At 39.3% G+C, this 17,517-nt stretch overlaps 1 protein-coding gene across 1 annotated transcript in view; it reads left to right on the forward strand.

The window, feature by feature from the left end:
* Positions 1 to 17,517, forward strand: part of DNAH12 (dynein axonemal heavy chain 12) — a 175,116-nt gene that overhangs the window by 78,381 nt on the left and 79,218 nt on the right. The window contains exons 38-43 of the mRNA XM_074957725.1: positions 1,010 to 1,148; positions 3,140 to 3,306; positions 6,473 to 6,728; positions 11,925 to 12,224; positions 14,949 to 15,127; positions 16,685 to 16,877. Of these exons, the coding sequence (XP_074813826.1) occupies positions 1,010 to 1,148; positions 3,140 to 3,306; positions 6,473 to 6,728; positions 11,925 to 12,224; positions 14,949 to 15,127; positions 16,685 to 16,877 (1,234 nt within the window). The remainder of the gene's footprint in view (positions 1 to 1,009; positions 1,149 to 3,139; positions 3,307 to 6,472; positions 6,729 to 11,924; positions 12,225 to 14,948; positions 15,128 to 16,684; positions 16,878 to 17,517) is intronic.

Raw genomic sequence — 17,517 nt, forward strand, 5'->3', positions numbered from 1 at the left:
CATGGGACAAATTCCTTCCTGATCCCATAAACTGACCATCAGTCAGACCCACAGCATCTTGGAAACAGTTGAAATTATACCTCCATTACAGGGCTGGGATAGTGGGGCAGCAACTGCAGCAAGGTGGCTGCTGCAAACCCTGACGATTTCACATGCAGGAAGGGGAGAGGTCATGAGAGATTATCAGCTCTCTTTCCCACTCTCCCAGTTTATGGCAGCAGGGAGAGGCAGAGAAATCTCTCCACCCCCTCCCTCATCCCTCAGTGGACAATTTCCATATGTGTTCTAGGTGAAGTGGGGGTGGAGCAAAGGCTTACCCTTCTCTTTCCTTCTCTCACTTCCCCTCAGGAACTCTGGGGTTGTCTGTACCCTGCAGGTCTAAACAAACTTCCTCCCCTCCCCCGAGATGGAAGGTAAATTATCTTCTTATATCAACAATTTCTGGAGTTTTGATAGTGACAGCTGGAATTTTCAAAGGGGCATAAGAGAGTTAAGTGTCTAAATCCTATTGACTTTCAAAGGGAGTTGAGCACCTAAGTCCCTGAAAAATCCCAGCTGGCATTTCTAAACTTCCTATTTCTGGTGGGTAAAATTCACACTAGTGTCAAAATCATGCACAAGGCCCTCTGAACTATTTACTCCTGATCTTAAAAACTTTAACAGAGCTGAATTATGGTTACAGTGTAGACACAATGGAGTGTATTTCAGACTATGCATTTCTTTGTCAGTAAGGTCCCTCTACTTTGCGAGCCTGATTCTACTTTCAGTTACACCTCTGCAACCCCATTAATTTTAAGTGCATCTTTATTTCAGTGGGGTTGTAGGAGTGTCTAACTAAGAATAAAATTTAATACGCATTTTTAACATTTTTGTGTTTTTAGTGGTTTACATGTATTTACAAGTAGAGCAGATTTGTTCAGTATTTCATTTTTAGTTTAATTGGGTGTATGTTTTATTTACTATTTTGCTTTTGATTGACTAATGTAAATTTTTATTCTTTTTTACAAAGACCATTGCTTTTTGTGGGACCAACAGGTACTGGGAAGTCTGTATATGTGAAGGATAAGTTAATGAACAACTTGGAAAAGGAAAGATACTTTCCATTCTTCATTAATTTTTCAGCACGGACCAGTGCCAATCAGATCCAGGTTGGTAGGAACAGCTGGCTTACATTAATTAAAATGAGATTATATAGACAGAGATGTAAATTTACTTGGAATTTGTTCAGTGTGTAAGATTTGGCTCTGTCATTTCAAGATACTTTTATTGTGATATTTTTATAGTATGGTTCCTGGAATGTCAATGAAATGTTGTTTGAAAACAAAATATCAGCATAGACTCAATTTACTTTACTCTGGCCCTGGAATTCACATCTCCTTTTGGTCTCATAGAGCCTGTGTTTGCTGATCGTCAGGGCATAGTGTAGAGCCCATCTGCTCACTGAGGTTGTTGCCTTAGGGCTAGTCTACACGGGCAACGCTAAAGCGCTGCCATTGCAGCACTTTAACGTGGCTTGTGTGATCTCAGCAGCTCTAAAAAACCCACCTCCAGGAGGGGTGTAGCAACCAGCGCTGGGAGCGCGGTCTACACTGACACTTTACAGCGCTGAAACTTGCTGCGCTCAGGGGGGTGTTTTTTTTCACAACCCTGAGCAAGAAAGTTGCAGCGCTGTAAATTGCCAGTGTAGACAAGCCCTTAGTGGATAAGCATATAGCTTGGTTTAATTGGGGTTAAGCCTCTTAATGTTTATTTGATATTTGTCAAACAAATCTTTGTGGTTTTATTTCATTTGTGTGTATGTGTTCAGAGACATAAGCTGGACTTGATTTTAGAAATCTAAGATAAATAAATAAAAATTCTCTGCTTTGGAAAAGAATATAAAGTAATAAAAAAGTTCCAGAAATGATTTATTATGATTCAACAAAGCTAACCCTTATCATTAAGAATGAGGATGTGGCTAAATGGCATATTAGTGAAATTGGGGGGTTTGGTTGTTTTTTTTTTCTTAGTTTTTAAAACAACCTGATGTTTAAATTTGCTTTGCTTTTTTTGATATCACACTCCAAAAATTGTAATAAACACCTGGAAGTTTCAGCATTTACCGCTCTAGTATCAAAGCATACACTAAGATGTTACCTGCTCACTGGCTTTCATAGCTAAGTTTTTATGTATATAGTTTCTCAAAATAAGCATTTTGTAAGCACAAAAACTCAGGAGGATGTGTGCAATCTACATTTGATCAGACAAAATGAATGGTTACTGTAATCATCTAACTGTAGTACTTGATTTATATACCCAAATGCTACCCAGTTTTTGGTTATGCAAATGCTTTGGTTTTGATCCCACAAAGGGATTTGCTTGTGCGAACTTTTCTGCCTGATGCCAGTGCAAATGGATCTCATCAGGGTTCTTTGGTTTGAAAATTGTAAGTACGATTACAAAGGTGGGTGACCAGTTTTGTAGAAATTTGTACCATATGTTTTCTCTGTTAATATATTAAATATTTTTTGTAATTGCAGTGTGTTGAAATCCTACATAAATCTGGAGTAATTTTCCTGTTAGTGGATAGTTCTTCTTTTTCCTGTTAAAGAAATTTTTCCCACAGTCCAAATTTCCCTTTGTTCTTCACCGAGATAGTACTATATCTCTGCTATGAGTGGTTTCCTTGACACCATCAAATTAAGGACCTGATCCTGTAATTAAATATGAGTAGACATACCATTGTGATTCTGTGTGGGTGTAGCAGTATGGTCACCCACAAAGAGCAAATTGTAAGATTAAGGCCAGGAAAGTTTTAGGGCTCAATCTTCTGAGGTGCTGAGCCCTGACATAGTGGAGCATTTAAGCATATGCTCAACTTTCAGCAGATAAGTAGGACCACTAAAATCAGGCGGAAGCAAACTTGAAATCAGAAATAAATTAAAACACATTATAATTTTTTTCGTTTTAGTAAGCTCACCAAATAACAAGACAAAGAGGAATACAAAAAGTTAATATTCATATCTGTATTTTCCAATTCTGCATTTTCTTAATTATTAAAGCCATGAACTGTTTCAGTACACTATTTATATTCCATTATGTAATATAGTTGGGCTGCATATTAAATCAATGCTTTAAATGATCCCATTCTGTTTTTTAGAACATTATTATGGCGAGACTAGACAAAAGACGCAAAGGAGTATTTGGCCCTCCTATGGGAAAGAAGTGTGTCATCTTTGTAGATGATATGAATATGCCTGCATTGGAGAAATATGGAGCTCAACCTCCTATTGAACTTTTAAGACAGTTTTTTGACCATGGAATTTGGTAACTATTCAAGACAGATCTAAAGCTTACAGAAAATTAGTGGATAATTTTGCCATTATCATTATTTATTAACTTCAATTTCATTTTCAGAATTGTTCTCTTAAAAATAAATGCTATTTTTATTTTTTTATAACATTGTCATTTTAAAATTATTTACATTTTAAATAATCCTTATTTTGCTTTTTAGTCATACACTCATAAGTGATTTTTTTTTTAATTTAGGAGATTGATTTTCAGCTTATTTTTAGCAGGTCCATGACTTCTTGCCATTACTGAGTAGAGTTTCTATACACAATATAGATTTTCTTTCTTTTCCTATTTTTGCAGATGCCATTGTTTCTCTTCTTTTGTTGTTGTTGTGACTTTTTGTTTTTTTTCTCTCCAGTTTTTGTCCCACTTTTGTATTTATTTTCCCCACCATTCCTTCTCTCAGAGTGAACTTCCAGACCTAACAGGGTTGTGACCATTGAAGTTGCAATGGCATTTAATCAGTTCAGCAAATGAAATCAGTGATTTGTGCTGTTGTCTGAAATCCAGTTGTTGAATCAGTTAATCTTAAATTTCATCTGCCAGTTAATCATGGCTTCCAGGATTCTCTTAAATTTATAGATAGTGTAAAATAGTTGGAACATGTGGCCTGAAAAGAGGGCCTGAACGTTGAGTCCAACCTTGCTACAGATCTAGTGACTGTACTCCTAATAGCCATTAATCTTTCCTGTTAAGGACTTGCTCAATTTTTTAAAATATGGCCATGTTAGTCGCTCCTAATGACTAGAGCAGTGCAAAATGTTTTGGATGAAACTTTTCTTGGCAAAAAATTGGAAATAGAAATAGAATATCAGAGTTGGAAGGGACCTCAAGAGGTCATCTAGTCCAACCCCGTGCTCAAAGCAGGACCAATCCCCAATTTTTGCCCCAAATCCCTAAATGGCCCCCTCTAGGTTTGAACTCACAACCCTGGGTTTAGTAGGCCAGTGCTCAAACCACTGAGCAAATGCAGATTCAGAACAACCAAAACATTTAATTAATTTGTGTACATTTTGCTGAATGGTTTCAAAATTAAATTTTTTGATTTTTTTTTAATTCAAAATGACTTCTCACTTAGACATTTTCTTTAATTTTATTTTAAAATATCTTGATATCTGTACAAAATATTTCGTTTTTGGTAGAGCAAAACAATTTTTTCAGACCTGTCAGCAAATTTAAAAATTAGCAATCTGTACAACTCTCTTATTGGTGTACTTATCAGAGGTGTTTTGAAAGCTATTGGTGGGCAAATATTGTAAAAAATCTTTAAAGATTTGCTAAAAATTTTAATGAATTTGCTCCAGCACGTACACGATCCCTTTATGATTGTTTTTATTCCCAAAAGAATAAATGCAAACTTAGTGCTTGAAATTAAAATTCAGTTTTGGTGAATACCTATGCATCAAACTTTGATAATTACTACGAGGAGTCTGGTGGCATCTTAAAGATGAACAGATTTATTTGGGCATAATCCTCGTTCTTTTTGCGGATACAGACTAATACAGCTACCCCTCTGATACTTGATAATGACTGTCCGTGTCACACAAATGTTTGTAGAAAACGATGTGTGATGTGACTCATCTGACTAATCATAATGAAGCAACACAACTTGGATGGCAAATATCAAGTATTGAATACTTACAGCATACTGTCTGCAATATATCCACAAAGATGAAAATACTTTTAAAAATATCAATGAATAAATTAGAAGTCATCTGCTCATGAATATTCTACAAACAGAAATTGTTATATATTACTTGCTCAGTTCTAGTGAAAACTTTTTGCCAGAATAATTTTGCCTTCAGTTTCCCTTTTTTAGCCTGTCCATGAGTCCTGGGTTTTATAAATTAATTCAAAAAAAGTTTATCCAGCTCTACCCACAATATCTAATTTTAGTGTTTTGAAGACTTCTATTACTATCTTCCTTAGCTGTCTCATTTCTAGCGAGTACACTCATAGTGTTTCTGGACTTTCTCTGCAAATTAATCTCCTCCAGTTCTTTTAATTCTGTACAAATATAAGACATGGAAAATTTTGGAACTTCAGAAAGAAAGTTCAGAGATACTTTTTTGTTTCCTTTTCAGAGCATTAATTTTAACTGTTCAAAGAATCCACTTATATTATAACTGATTTGGATCATAAATTTTGAAGAAAGTAAATAAAGAAAATTAGTAGATCTTTAAGGACCATGAATTCGTAAATAATTGTTTATGTTTCTATACTAATTTGTTGGTTAAATATGTCATCATGTATAGTGCAAAACAATGTATTTAAATTCACATGGTTAAACTACTACATATTGGTCAAATTGTTTCAAATTTGTAAGTATTTAAATGCTCCAACATAAGCTTTGAAGTTAATGTTCTTTCAAGATAAAATAAAAGTGTAAACTCATTGAGGCAGGTACCCATCAACTCTATTGGTCTATGCTATAACTGGCATTGTATAAATAACAACAGATGTAGGCAAAGTTCACACTTCTACGCTGATGTATTATTTCAGTCTACCTGATTGAGTAAATAAAAGTGCCCTTTTACTATATGAAGACTAACTTTCCAACCAGGAGGCCTAGAAATATGTGTTTTTAAATTTAAAAAAACCTTACATTTTAGGGAGTATAGCAAAAGGAAGAACCTAAATCCCCCAGCATTTTCATCCCTGCAGGTATCTGTTGCTCTTGAATATAGGAAGTATAATCCTCCAATTGACATTGTCATTAGCTATTATTTATTTGTGTTATCAGAGCTTCTAGAAGCCCTAATCATGGACCAGGACTCTATTGTGCTAGGTCTGTATAAACACAGAACAAAAAAAATTATCCCTGTCCCTGAGAGCTTACAATCTATCTATTAGTTGTTGTCACACAAAACTGTGGGATGGGATGGAATTGTGAATCCCAGATTAAAACTAATGATTTGGGCCTCAATGCTTCAAAGCAAAACATGTGGGTCCTTGACCCCACGTGAAGCTCCACTGAAGTCAACTCAAGGGTTCATGTGCATGGCTGTCTTTGTAGAATTGAGGCCTAAGGTATCATATCTAAAAAATTCTGTAGTGCAGATGTATCAGACTACTTGCATTAGGACTGATTTGTTGTATCTGTAATTGTCTAAATATCATATTGTAATTTGTTTTGAAGGTACGACTTAAAGGACACAAATAAAATTACACTGGTTGACATACAGCTGATAGCTGCTATGGGACCTCCAGGAGGTGGGAGGAATCCTGTTACGTCTCGTTTTCTGCGACACTTCAACATTTGCACCATTAACTCCTTTAGTGATGAAACTATGGTCCGTATCTTCTCTACCATAGTAGCTTTCTACCTTAGGAATAACGAATTTGCTCCTGAATTCTTCACAATTGGAAACCAAATTGTCAGTGGCACAATGGAGGTAAGAAACAAATACTTTCCTGAAAGTTCTATTTTCTATTACTTGGTAAAGTTCTATGGGTTCCAGATTGATTTAACTGATGATATTAGAGTTTGGGAAGTCTAGTCCCCATTACTATTTTCAAAGTATAGACAATTCAACGGCATCTATTTATATGAAGTTAACTTATTTTTATGGGTAAAGCTTTATTTTGCTGGAAACTTATGTGTCAGTGTGGGTACCACTATCGGTACACATCACACTTCATGTCTGCAAGATTGGAGTCTTTCCAATAGCAGTGTCCTTTGGGGCTGCACCTCCACCTAGTGCCTGCTTGTGCTCCCGTGCAAGGGCATAAAGGCGGAGTGTCCGCAGCTGTCCCTCAGTTTCCTTGTATTGCCTATGGAGGCATGATGGAATCTAGCAATGTCCAATCTGCTACTCCTTAATATTGGCTAATTCTTCTACTCATTCTGCTTTACTGGACAATCATCTTCCTTTCCTAGTAGGAAATTGCATCAGAGGTCAGCAGGTAACTCACTGGAGAGTCTGGGCAGCTTTTCTTTTAGAGCTGAGTCACAGCCTCACTATGACTAGCAGTGGACACCATGTGAGCCAGTCATGCCCTTATGGCATGCCACCATGACCCTTTTAGGCATACTGGGGACCATTGTCTCAAGCTTCCAGAAGATGGTCCCCATTTCACTCCAGGAAATGGAGGAGATCAAATTCTCAGACAACATTCCTGGACAGACCACTGACACCAGGCAGAACAGAGTATCTGGTGCAGTCAGATGGGACCAGGAGAATGACACTATGCTCCCTCACTTCCAAAAGACTTTTCTTGTCATCATCACCAGACAAAGTGATTGTTCTCGTACCGACCCTGGCTGATTTCAAAGCTTTCCAAGAGCTGTTGTTGAGGATAGCAGATATGTTGGACATCAAGACTTTGGTGATACAGGAGAAGCCCCATAAATTGTTCAACATCCTGACTGCATTAGACTCTGCTAGAATTGCTCTCCTGATAAATGATAAATACACAACCCAACTGAAGATCTATGGAAGAAAGCTACCACCATTCCTGACACAACAAAAAGGGTTGAGAAATGGTACCAAGTCCCACAGAAAAGGGTTGAATATTTTTCTGTCACCCCATTAGTTAATTAGTTGTCTCTGTGGTCCAGGTAAAATCTAGTCCACAAAGGAGAAAGGTCTAAAAAATGGGACCTTTTTGGAAGGAAAGATCACTCCTCTGCCTCCCTGAAACTTTGTATTTCTAATTATCAAGCTCTCTTGGCTGAGTACAACTTTTTAAAGTGGGACAGTGTCACCATTCTTAGCCACGCTTTCACAAGATAGTAAGAAAGAGCTTAAGGTCATAGACAGGGGTGGCTAATAAGTGCCTAAGCCTACTCTCCAGGCAGCCACTTTCACCTTGGACATGAAGGGCAGATCCATGGCTACAGCCATAATGATACAAAAAGCCTTATGGTTACAGGCTTCAGGCATACCCAAGGAGATGGAAGTCACAAAAGAAGACCTGCTCTTCAGTCGATGGAGCTATTTAGTGAATACATGGATAGTGCTTTACATTTCCTGAATGATCTGAGAGCCACTCTGTGCTCCTTGGGGAGGTACACACCGGCCTCTTATCATAAACCTTACCAATATTCACCTCAGACGAGGCAGGGAACTATGTTGTACCAGCCAAGCCAACCCTGCTATCTCCTCAGCAAGAAGCCATGCATCACCTCCTCATAACACACTATGCATCTGCTTCAGGACAGCAGATTTGTGAGGACTGTCAGGAGCCACACCAGAACCAGTCCAGAGTAGAAGGCAATCTTTGGAAGCTGCATTGCTCTCTACAACTGAGCTTGATCTGCCACGCATCCAACATATGAGTGCTAGAGATCATCACCCATGTTTACCCAATCCAATTCCAATCCCTGCCCTCTATCCATTCCTTTTCCCCATCCTTCTTCAGGGACTTTTCTCAAGAGAGCTTACTACAAACAGATGTGGCCTCACTGCGTCTTCTAGGAGCCATAGAGACGGTACTGCAGATGTACTGGAGAAGAGGTTTCTATTCCTGATAATTCTTTATTGTGAGGAAGAAAAGGGATTTTCTTCCTATCCTGGCCCTAATGAGTCTTTATGCGCTGTCTCTGATTCAGGATGGTAACACTTGCCCCCATCATTCCCTCTCTTCATGCTCAAGGCTGGTTCATGGCTGTCAACTACAGGCCAGGTATTTCCACACCTCTATTCATTTGGTCCCCAGGAAGTAAGGCCCAACCGTTCACAGTAAGACTCAGCCATTATCAATACCCAGAGTACTGCCATTGGGACTCTCCATGGCCCCAGCAGTCTTCACAAAACTCCTAGAAATGGTAGGGGGCACACATAAAGATGAAAGGCCTGGACGTCTACTCATATTGAGACAACTGGCTGATAAGTGAAGGATCCTAGCAAGAGATGGTAACAGCTAGTCCTCTCCTTGTTTGCCCAACTACACCTCCTGGTGAGCTATGAAAAATCATCTCTCGCCCCAGGCCTAGATGGCAAAACCATCTCTCCTCGAGAACAGGTTCTTGTCTCTGCAATCAATACTGAATGGAGTAAGATTAAAATCTGGCCATGATACTATGGACTTTTCTGGTCTGCTAGGTCACATGTCTGCATGCATATGTGTGACACTGCTTGCCAGACTTCATCTGTGGCCTCTACAAATCTAAGATCAGTGCATTCCCTGTTGGGACACTAGATAAGCAAGGTAGTTGTGGTTCCACCTCACATCATCTCAGAGCTGAGTTGGTGGCTAGCCCCAAGACCATACGTAGAGGGGTACCTTTCTCATGCCCCCCCACCCCTGACCATGACACAGTCATACATGTATCAAGAGGAGGTTGGGGGTTATCTAGACAATCTCCAGATGTAGGGGACCTGCTTCCAGGATGACATGAGATGTCCTGAAGCTCACAGATCATAATGGTTTCCTGCATGACATTCCTACCTCTTCCTCAAAATTCCACAGTGCAAATCTTGATAGACAGCACCTCTATAGTGTACGACCTATACAAACAAGAAGGCACATGCACATCATCCCTCTGTCAAGAAGATGTCAAGTTACGGACATGTTGTCATCAGCCCAGGCAACAGTGCTGGAACCAGGGGGCAGGATGGGAGGCCATGGTCTCCCCACTTTTAAAAGCTGGAGGGTCATGCCCCCACTTTTAAACATGGGCGTACTTTGTGGGGGAAATGCTGCCACATAGCACAGCCCCTGCTGACCCAGCTCCGTGCCTGCCTGAGGCTTGCAATTTGGGCGGGCATTGCGGTCTTCTGCCCCCCGACTACACCCAGGCTAAAAAAAAGTGGATGGTATGCCCCCCGCCTCCCCCGGGTTTCAGCACCAGTGGATCCCCCACTTCTACAAAGGTTCTGGCACCCTTGAGCCCAGGATAACCTGACAGCTCTTCACTTCTCTGGAGTCAGCAACAATGAAGCAGGCATCTTAAGCAAACAATTCATCACAAGCAGAGTGGTTTCTGCAGAGGCCCATCATAGAGCTCATATTCAACCAATGGAAAGTTCCCACAATGGACCTGTTCACCACTGAGGGCAAGTTTTGCTCAAGAGGGGGCGTGAGCCTGAGATCATTACCTGATGCCGTCCTTGTCTCATGGAATTGAGGCCTCCTGTATGCTTTTTCCACCAATTCTCCTGATTCCCAGGGTGATAGCCAAGATCAGACAGGACAGAACCACACTTATCTTTTTAGCTTCTTATTGGCCATAGTAGCTTTAGCTGACAGATCTGTTACAGATGTGTCTTTTCAACCTCGTATTCCACTCTCTGACTGTCCAAACATGATGTTTCAGAATCATGGTTAGATGATCGTCCAGACCAAAAGTCACTGCATCTGATGGCCTGGATGTTAGCTGGTTGAGTAACCATGACAGAAACTGCTCATTGCAAGAAATACTTATACAAAGTAGAATGTCATTTGGAAAAAATCATTACTCCTTGAAATTGAAGAGATTTTCAATATGACCAGTCCAGCACAATCTAGAATAACTATACGTTTTGATATTGAAAATCCTTGGCTGCGTATTGCATTAAAAACATTCTGGCCTTTCCTTCAGGTCCATCGTGGTTCACCTTGCAACAGTTTCAACTTGTCATCCCCTAGTACAGTTATGCATGGTCTTTTCTCACCCAATGGTATCGAAGTTTCTCAAGGCCTATTACATACTTAGCCACAGGCTAGAGAATCTACTCCAGCATGGGGCCCTAATATTGTCCTCCTAAACCTCTTGGATCCTCTTTTTTGAGCCCCTTTCAGAATGCTAATTGCACCATCTCACCCTCAAGATGGTCCACTGCAAGAGCCATCCCCTGCTGAAGCCAGCAGCTTTAGGATTATGAACTATGGGCACCAATATAAGAACCTGCCAGTCTTACTCTGGAGCCTGGACTCTAAGAGAATGGTAATGTGTTATGACATATAGCTTCAGAGAACAAGAATTAACTTTTAATTTTCATTTTTTCTTTCTTTCTTTTTTTTCAAAGGTCTTTTGGTATATTCTCTTCTGTTACCCCAGTGTGACAGGATAATTCATTTGTTCCTTTTTTAAAGAATAATTTGATTGGGTTCCAACAGTGCATGTGATGGGATGGACAAAAATCCCACTTGGGACAAAAAGGGGTAATATCCCATTCTGGAAGCAGGGACTGAATAGCCCCCTGCCGCACAACATTTGTCAAAACAGAAAGCCTGGGTTAAGTAAAATTAGAGACAGGAAGCATTGGAGTTGGGCTACCTTGACAGCTTTTGGTCTGAGATGGAGAGGTTATAGCAGAAGAACTGAGCAACCCTAAACTAAGAACCTAGGACCAGGCCTGGGGAGAAGGTTTGGACTAAATTTTATTGTTTTATTGTTAATTTGTCTGTTAATAGGGTTAATATTTTGACCCTACACAGGGCATGTAGCCTCTATCTTAGAGCAGATGGGAAAAATGCCTGCTAACAGTGTTCATTACACTGAATGTAATATTCTTAACAAACGTCTCCATTTCATCACACAGCATGAACTAAAGACAGATGAAACGTTCCAGACAACTGTAGGGAGTATACCATATATTATCTGATATTGTGATGATGCATGTTGATAGTATAATAAATGTTTTTGTTCATTTTTCATATTTAAGGTATATAAGAAAGCCATGAAAAACCTGCTCCCAACACCAGCCAAATCACATTACACATTCAACCTGCGTGACTTTTCACGTGTTGTCCAAGGCTGCTTACTCATTAAAAAAGAATCAGTTGAAACCAAGCATACAATGATTCGTCTGTTTGTGCATGAAGTATTTCGAGTATTTTATGACCGACTTGTGGATGACTCTGATAGAGCCTGGTTGTTCAAAATAATGAGAGACATAGTGAAAGACCATTTCAAAGAAGCGTTTGACATTGTTTTTGCACATCTAAGGCAAGGGAACGCACCTGTAAGTAATCACATTTTCCATTACAAAACAATTAATTTTTATTATTTTCTGTATCATAATGTCTGAATTTTAGCAGTGGCTATTTTGTCTCTGTTCTATCTCATCTGTCTTGGTGCCCTTCTCTGTTGGAGCATGTTGCATGATTTAAAAAAAAAAAACCCAAAACAACCCCAAAACCTACAACAAAGATTTTGCTCTTCTTTCCTGCTGGCAAGAGGTAGGCTTAAGGTTTGTACTTTTTGTTACCTGCATTACTTTAAAAAAAAAAAAGTTATGTTTATTTCACTTCCAGGGCATTCATAGTATTGAATTATTTAATTTTTTGTGTTTTGCTAGGAAAATATTTGTTGGAAACCAGAATAAAACAAATGAATATAGCATGCTTGTCAGGGGGGTGGGAAGAGGGTACCTGGCATTTCAGCACTCTAGGAAATTAATTATTTTTCATCTTTTTGAAAATTTAAGAAAACTGTGATGTGACTTGTGAAAATTTCTGGACTAGTTTGAATAACCAGATTAGTATGTCACTTTTAAAGGCTTGACTGATACACCTTTAGTTTATGTGACTTTGTATATTATATGTTAGAGGTCTTGCACACTGAGATTAATTCATAATAATGTCTGTGTAGTTGATTTATTGATAGTGTGTGTGTGTGTGTATATATATATATATATATATATATATATATATATATATATATATATATATATATAATTCTGTTCTTTTCTATTCTCAAATCTGCATCAGTGGTCTTCCTTCTTTAGGTTTCATGCTGATAGGCAGACCAATTACCAGGTCATTTTCTTCTCTGCAGAGCTTCCAACTTATTGAAGCTCTTTAGTTTTCCTTCTACTTCATCCAAGACAAACGCTTCAGCTCCTCATGATACACACCAAATATTCCTCAAGGCCCTGTTGCAGAAATTGTAATGTGGTCTCTTGTTCTGCCCACAGTGTGACTGAGGGTTGTCCTGAGCTCCAGTCCTGCCTCTCTTGATCGGGCATAAGGCCTATGGTACTGCAGCCTACCTTCCTTGTGGCCCAGATGGGAGCTCTTGCTCCAGGCTTCTCTCTCAGCAGATCAGCTCCTCTTGTGCCTCATATAACTGGATCACTGGAGGCAAAAGTCACGTCAGTGCTCTCCACTGGTTCCTTTCTATGCAGCCTCAGCAGCTATTACTTTGATCAGACATGTTGGGGATCTCACTGCTTTCTGTCATAAAGAACTATTCCTTATTTTTCATAAAGGCACAGCTGTCCCACATATTAGTCCCAGGATTCACCCCCAAGCCTGGCTCCGCATTTCATATTTCCCTCCCAAGTTTTGTCCATATTCAAAGTCCCTTAAAGGATATTTTGGCATAATTTAAGTATTATTTGAACCTTACAGTTTTATTTGCTTAGGACTTGCCCTTTTAGGCAGATTCTTTATTTGAGATATTCAGGAGTCTAAAAATAGAAAGAAAAAGTCCAGTTACACAGAAGCTAGGATGGATCAACTTCTGCATTAAAACATTGCTACCAGTATACAGCATCTCTTCTCCCAGCTTTATCAAAACTTACAATGAGAAAGCCATTGGTCCTTCTCGTTGGCCAAAGATTTTTCTTTTTTAGCCCATGATTTGTAAGATGACAAAAACAATTAGAAAGTGTTCAGAGTAGCAGCCGTGTAAGTCTGTATCCACAGAAAGAAAAAGAGTACTTGTGGCACCTTAGAGACTAATAAATTTATTTGAGCATAAGCTTTCGTGAGCTACAGCTCACTTCATCGGATGCAGCTCACGAAAGCTTATGCTCAAATAAATTTGTTAGTCTCTAAGGTGCCACAAGTACTCCTTTTAATTTGAAAGTAATTTACCAACCATTATGACAAGAAGAAATTAGTCCGGATCTTGGTCCATCTGCTGGTAAGTGTGATATCTGCAAGAGGAAACTCAGTGATGACAATTTTTGAATGGACTTCTAGAAACCTGATCTACTACATGGGAAAAGTCTCTATCTTTAGATTTAGAGAAGGGGATGAAGTAATATCTTTTCTTGGACCAACTTCCATTAGTGAAGGAGACAAGCTTTCAAGCTACACAGAGTTCTTCTTCAGGCCTGTGAAAGGCACTCGGAGTGTCATAGCTAAATACAAGGTGGAATAGATTGTTTAGCATAGTAAATACAAATTCTAAGAGACCGTTAAAGGTGAACAATCTGTTTTTTGTCGTGATCACTTTCTAGTTTTTTGGATGATTTTTGTTTTTTAATGTTTTTCCCACTCTCTTTTGCCATTTAATGGATGTGTAGACAAGGAACTTACCTTATGGCTCAAGTTATTACTTCCTAAGATGAGGAAGAAGGGTGCTACCCATACCTCTGTGTTATATCCTGAAAGTTTTGATTATGTTTGTGCATGAGACTATGAACAGCATTTTAATTAATTGTGTTCAAAGAATAAATAAATAAACATTTACTAGAGTTGGGCATGACCTATTAGTAGGGATTTTGATTTTTTGTTTTAATCAATAAACACTGATAAAACACCCCAATACAAAAAAAAAAGTTTATCCAATAAACAACAAAAATGGTTACTTGTATCAAAGGGCTTGTCTACTTGGATCAGTATTGTGACTAGGAAGTGTGATATCTAAAGTGTGCTAATGTATTGCTCATTAATTAGTCCATGTAGGAAAATGACAATTAAATTTCACTTTGCAATTTATTGATTTTATACCATAGGTAACTGAAGAAGACATGAGAAGTCTGGTATTTGGTGATTACATGAACCCTGACCTTGAAGGAGATGAAAGACTTTATATTGAAATTCCAAGTGTTCAACAGTTCAGTGATGTTGTAGAGCAGTGTTTGGAAGAATATAACCAAACTCACAAGACAAGAATGAACCTTGTAATTTTCAGGTGCACATACTTGGCATTATTAACAGCTTTAGGCAATAAACAACTTTGTAATAATATTCATTTTTGAGAAGTGCACTTTTTACCTCTCTCTTACCCTTTACATGTCTCCACCAAACTGTCGCTGATTACATTACCTCTTGGCAGATGCTGGGGGCAATTCAAATGATTTTACTGGGAAGCAGATGCACTACACTTTGCACCAGAAGTTCTGTTCTGATGGGAGATGAGCAATCCTGCTTTGTTATTTTCAACTGACTTTATTTTTCCTTTTTTGGTGGGGAAAGGGAGTAGGTGGGTAAGCAGTGATCTTTTCCTTTCATGTCTCTGCTTATTTATTCAGTTAACTGATGTTTGAAGTAACATTTTTCTCCCCAGGGACCCTTTGCAGGAGCATTCATGTTTGTAATTTAGAAGTGCTGCACTAGATCCAGATGATGCTGTAGCTGTGAAGTTTCAGAGTAGCAGCCGTGTTAGTCTGTATTCGCAAAAAGAAAAGGAGTACTTTTCTTATGCTCAAATAAATTGGTTAGTCTCTAAGGTGCCACAAATACTCTTTTTCTTTTAGCTGTGAAGTAACTCTCTAACTATCTGTTAGGGGATAATTCTACCACTTTTGCTTGTGGCTTCTGGACCCTCATTTCACCAGGGAAAGGAATTCCAAGTCTGAGAGGGACTGCACAGCCATGCCCTACTAATCACAGCTGCAGTTCCTCCTGTGAGGTTCTAGGCTGATGAGACCAAGCCACTGGTCTCCTAGTGACCAAGCACATAGAAAAATATCCTGAACTGGCTTTTCAGGATAAGTCAGAATTTGCTTTCTTTAAGATGATTGAACTTTTTTGAAACCAATTTAAATGGTGTCCCCCTTCATTTTCTTAAATGAGTTTTATGCTTCCTTAGGAAGGAATTCTTACCCCTCTCCCAGCCAAGGTTGAAAGCAAGACTCTTACTTTTGGCGGCCTTCCTCTTCATCTCCTTTCTGACACACTGTTCAAAGATGAGGATGGGAAAATAGCTTTTTCGCTGTTCCAGTGCACTAACTTTCATTCAGTCATCTCCAGATGCCACCTTTTAAAGAAATTGCTCAATTCTGTGTTTCCCAAAATCAGCAACAAAATGCATTTTGAAGGGGGAAAACATTGACCTATCCCATATTCTTTCCCATGTATTCTTCACTATTCTGTTCATACTATTGATATTTCCCAAAAGTTAAGACTAACAGAGCAACTGTGCTTTAGAATTGGAAATTTCCTTATCTGTTGATTTCTTCTTTTAGATTGACATCTCCATCAGTCCAAGCCCACTAATTCCTAAAGCTTATATTTAGTGATCGGGTGATGTGTATATAGTTGTCACAACAGTTATGAAAGATTGGTTTATTGGCTATCCAGCTTTGGAGGTACTCTTCTGGGCAGGAAGTTGGGCAAACATGACTTTCTGTTCTCATCTCCCAGACTTATTGACAGAACGTAAAAATATTAGCTTAGAAAAATGTAAAACATTTATAAATGTACTTTGTCTCTTTTCATCATGATGTTTAATCTATTTCATTGTCAGGTACGTGTTGGAACATTTGTCTCGGATAAGTCGTATTCTAAAGCAGTCAGGTGGCAATGTCTTACTGGTTGGAATGGGAGGGAGTGGACGTCAGTCTTTGACCCGTTTGGCTACAGCCATGGCGAAAATGTATATTTTTCAGCCAGAGATCTCTAAGAGCTATGGTATGAATGAATGGAGAGAAGATCTGAAGGTGAGTGTTAACATAATGGGTGGCAGGTATAATAGGCAAGGGGAGGCATTGCCTCCTCTAGCACAGCCGTCCCTACTGCCCGACACCTGGGCTCTGGTGCCCCCACCCTCTCGCCTCTTCCCCTCCCTGCTCTGACCCTTCCCTGAAGCTCCCATGGCTTGCTGCTGCCACCTGGAGTGAATCTTCCTCCTCTACCACATCCTCTTTCCCCTTGGAGGTCCCCACAGCTGCCAGCCACATCTCTCCTCACCCCCTCCTTCCTGCGGGGCGTGTGTGTATGTGTGAGAATGCCAGCAGGGAGTCAGTGGCAGACGTGGATGGAGGGAGTGAGGAGGTGAGCGGAGGGGATCCCTGAGTAACTTTACACAGTGAAAAAGCCTTCCAGAGACCTAGTAGCAGAGATCACTGCAACTGTTAAAGAGCCATTAAAGTAGTAATGAAGCCATTTAACAGGTATTTGCCAATGCCCAGGAAGCCTTTGGCCACATTCAGCTGGCTTTTATATTGTAGGAAAATGTATTACTGGGGTTAAAAACAGTTTCCAAATGACAACCCTTCAGTTATTCTCTGTACCCAGAAGAAGTAAGTGCTAACCTGGCTCAAGGAGGAGCTGACATAGCTAGTGAGTTTATTTCTTGAT

The sequence above is a fragment of the Natator depressus genome, chromosome 7 (genome assembly GCF_965152275.1).
Source record: "Natator depressus isolate rNatDep1 chromosome 7, rNatDep2.hap1, whole genome shotgun sequence".
Taxonomy (NCBI): domain Eukaryota; kingdom Metazoa; phylum Chordata; order Testudines; family Cheloniidae; genus Natator; species Natator depressus.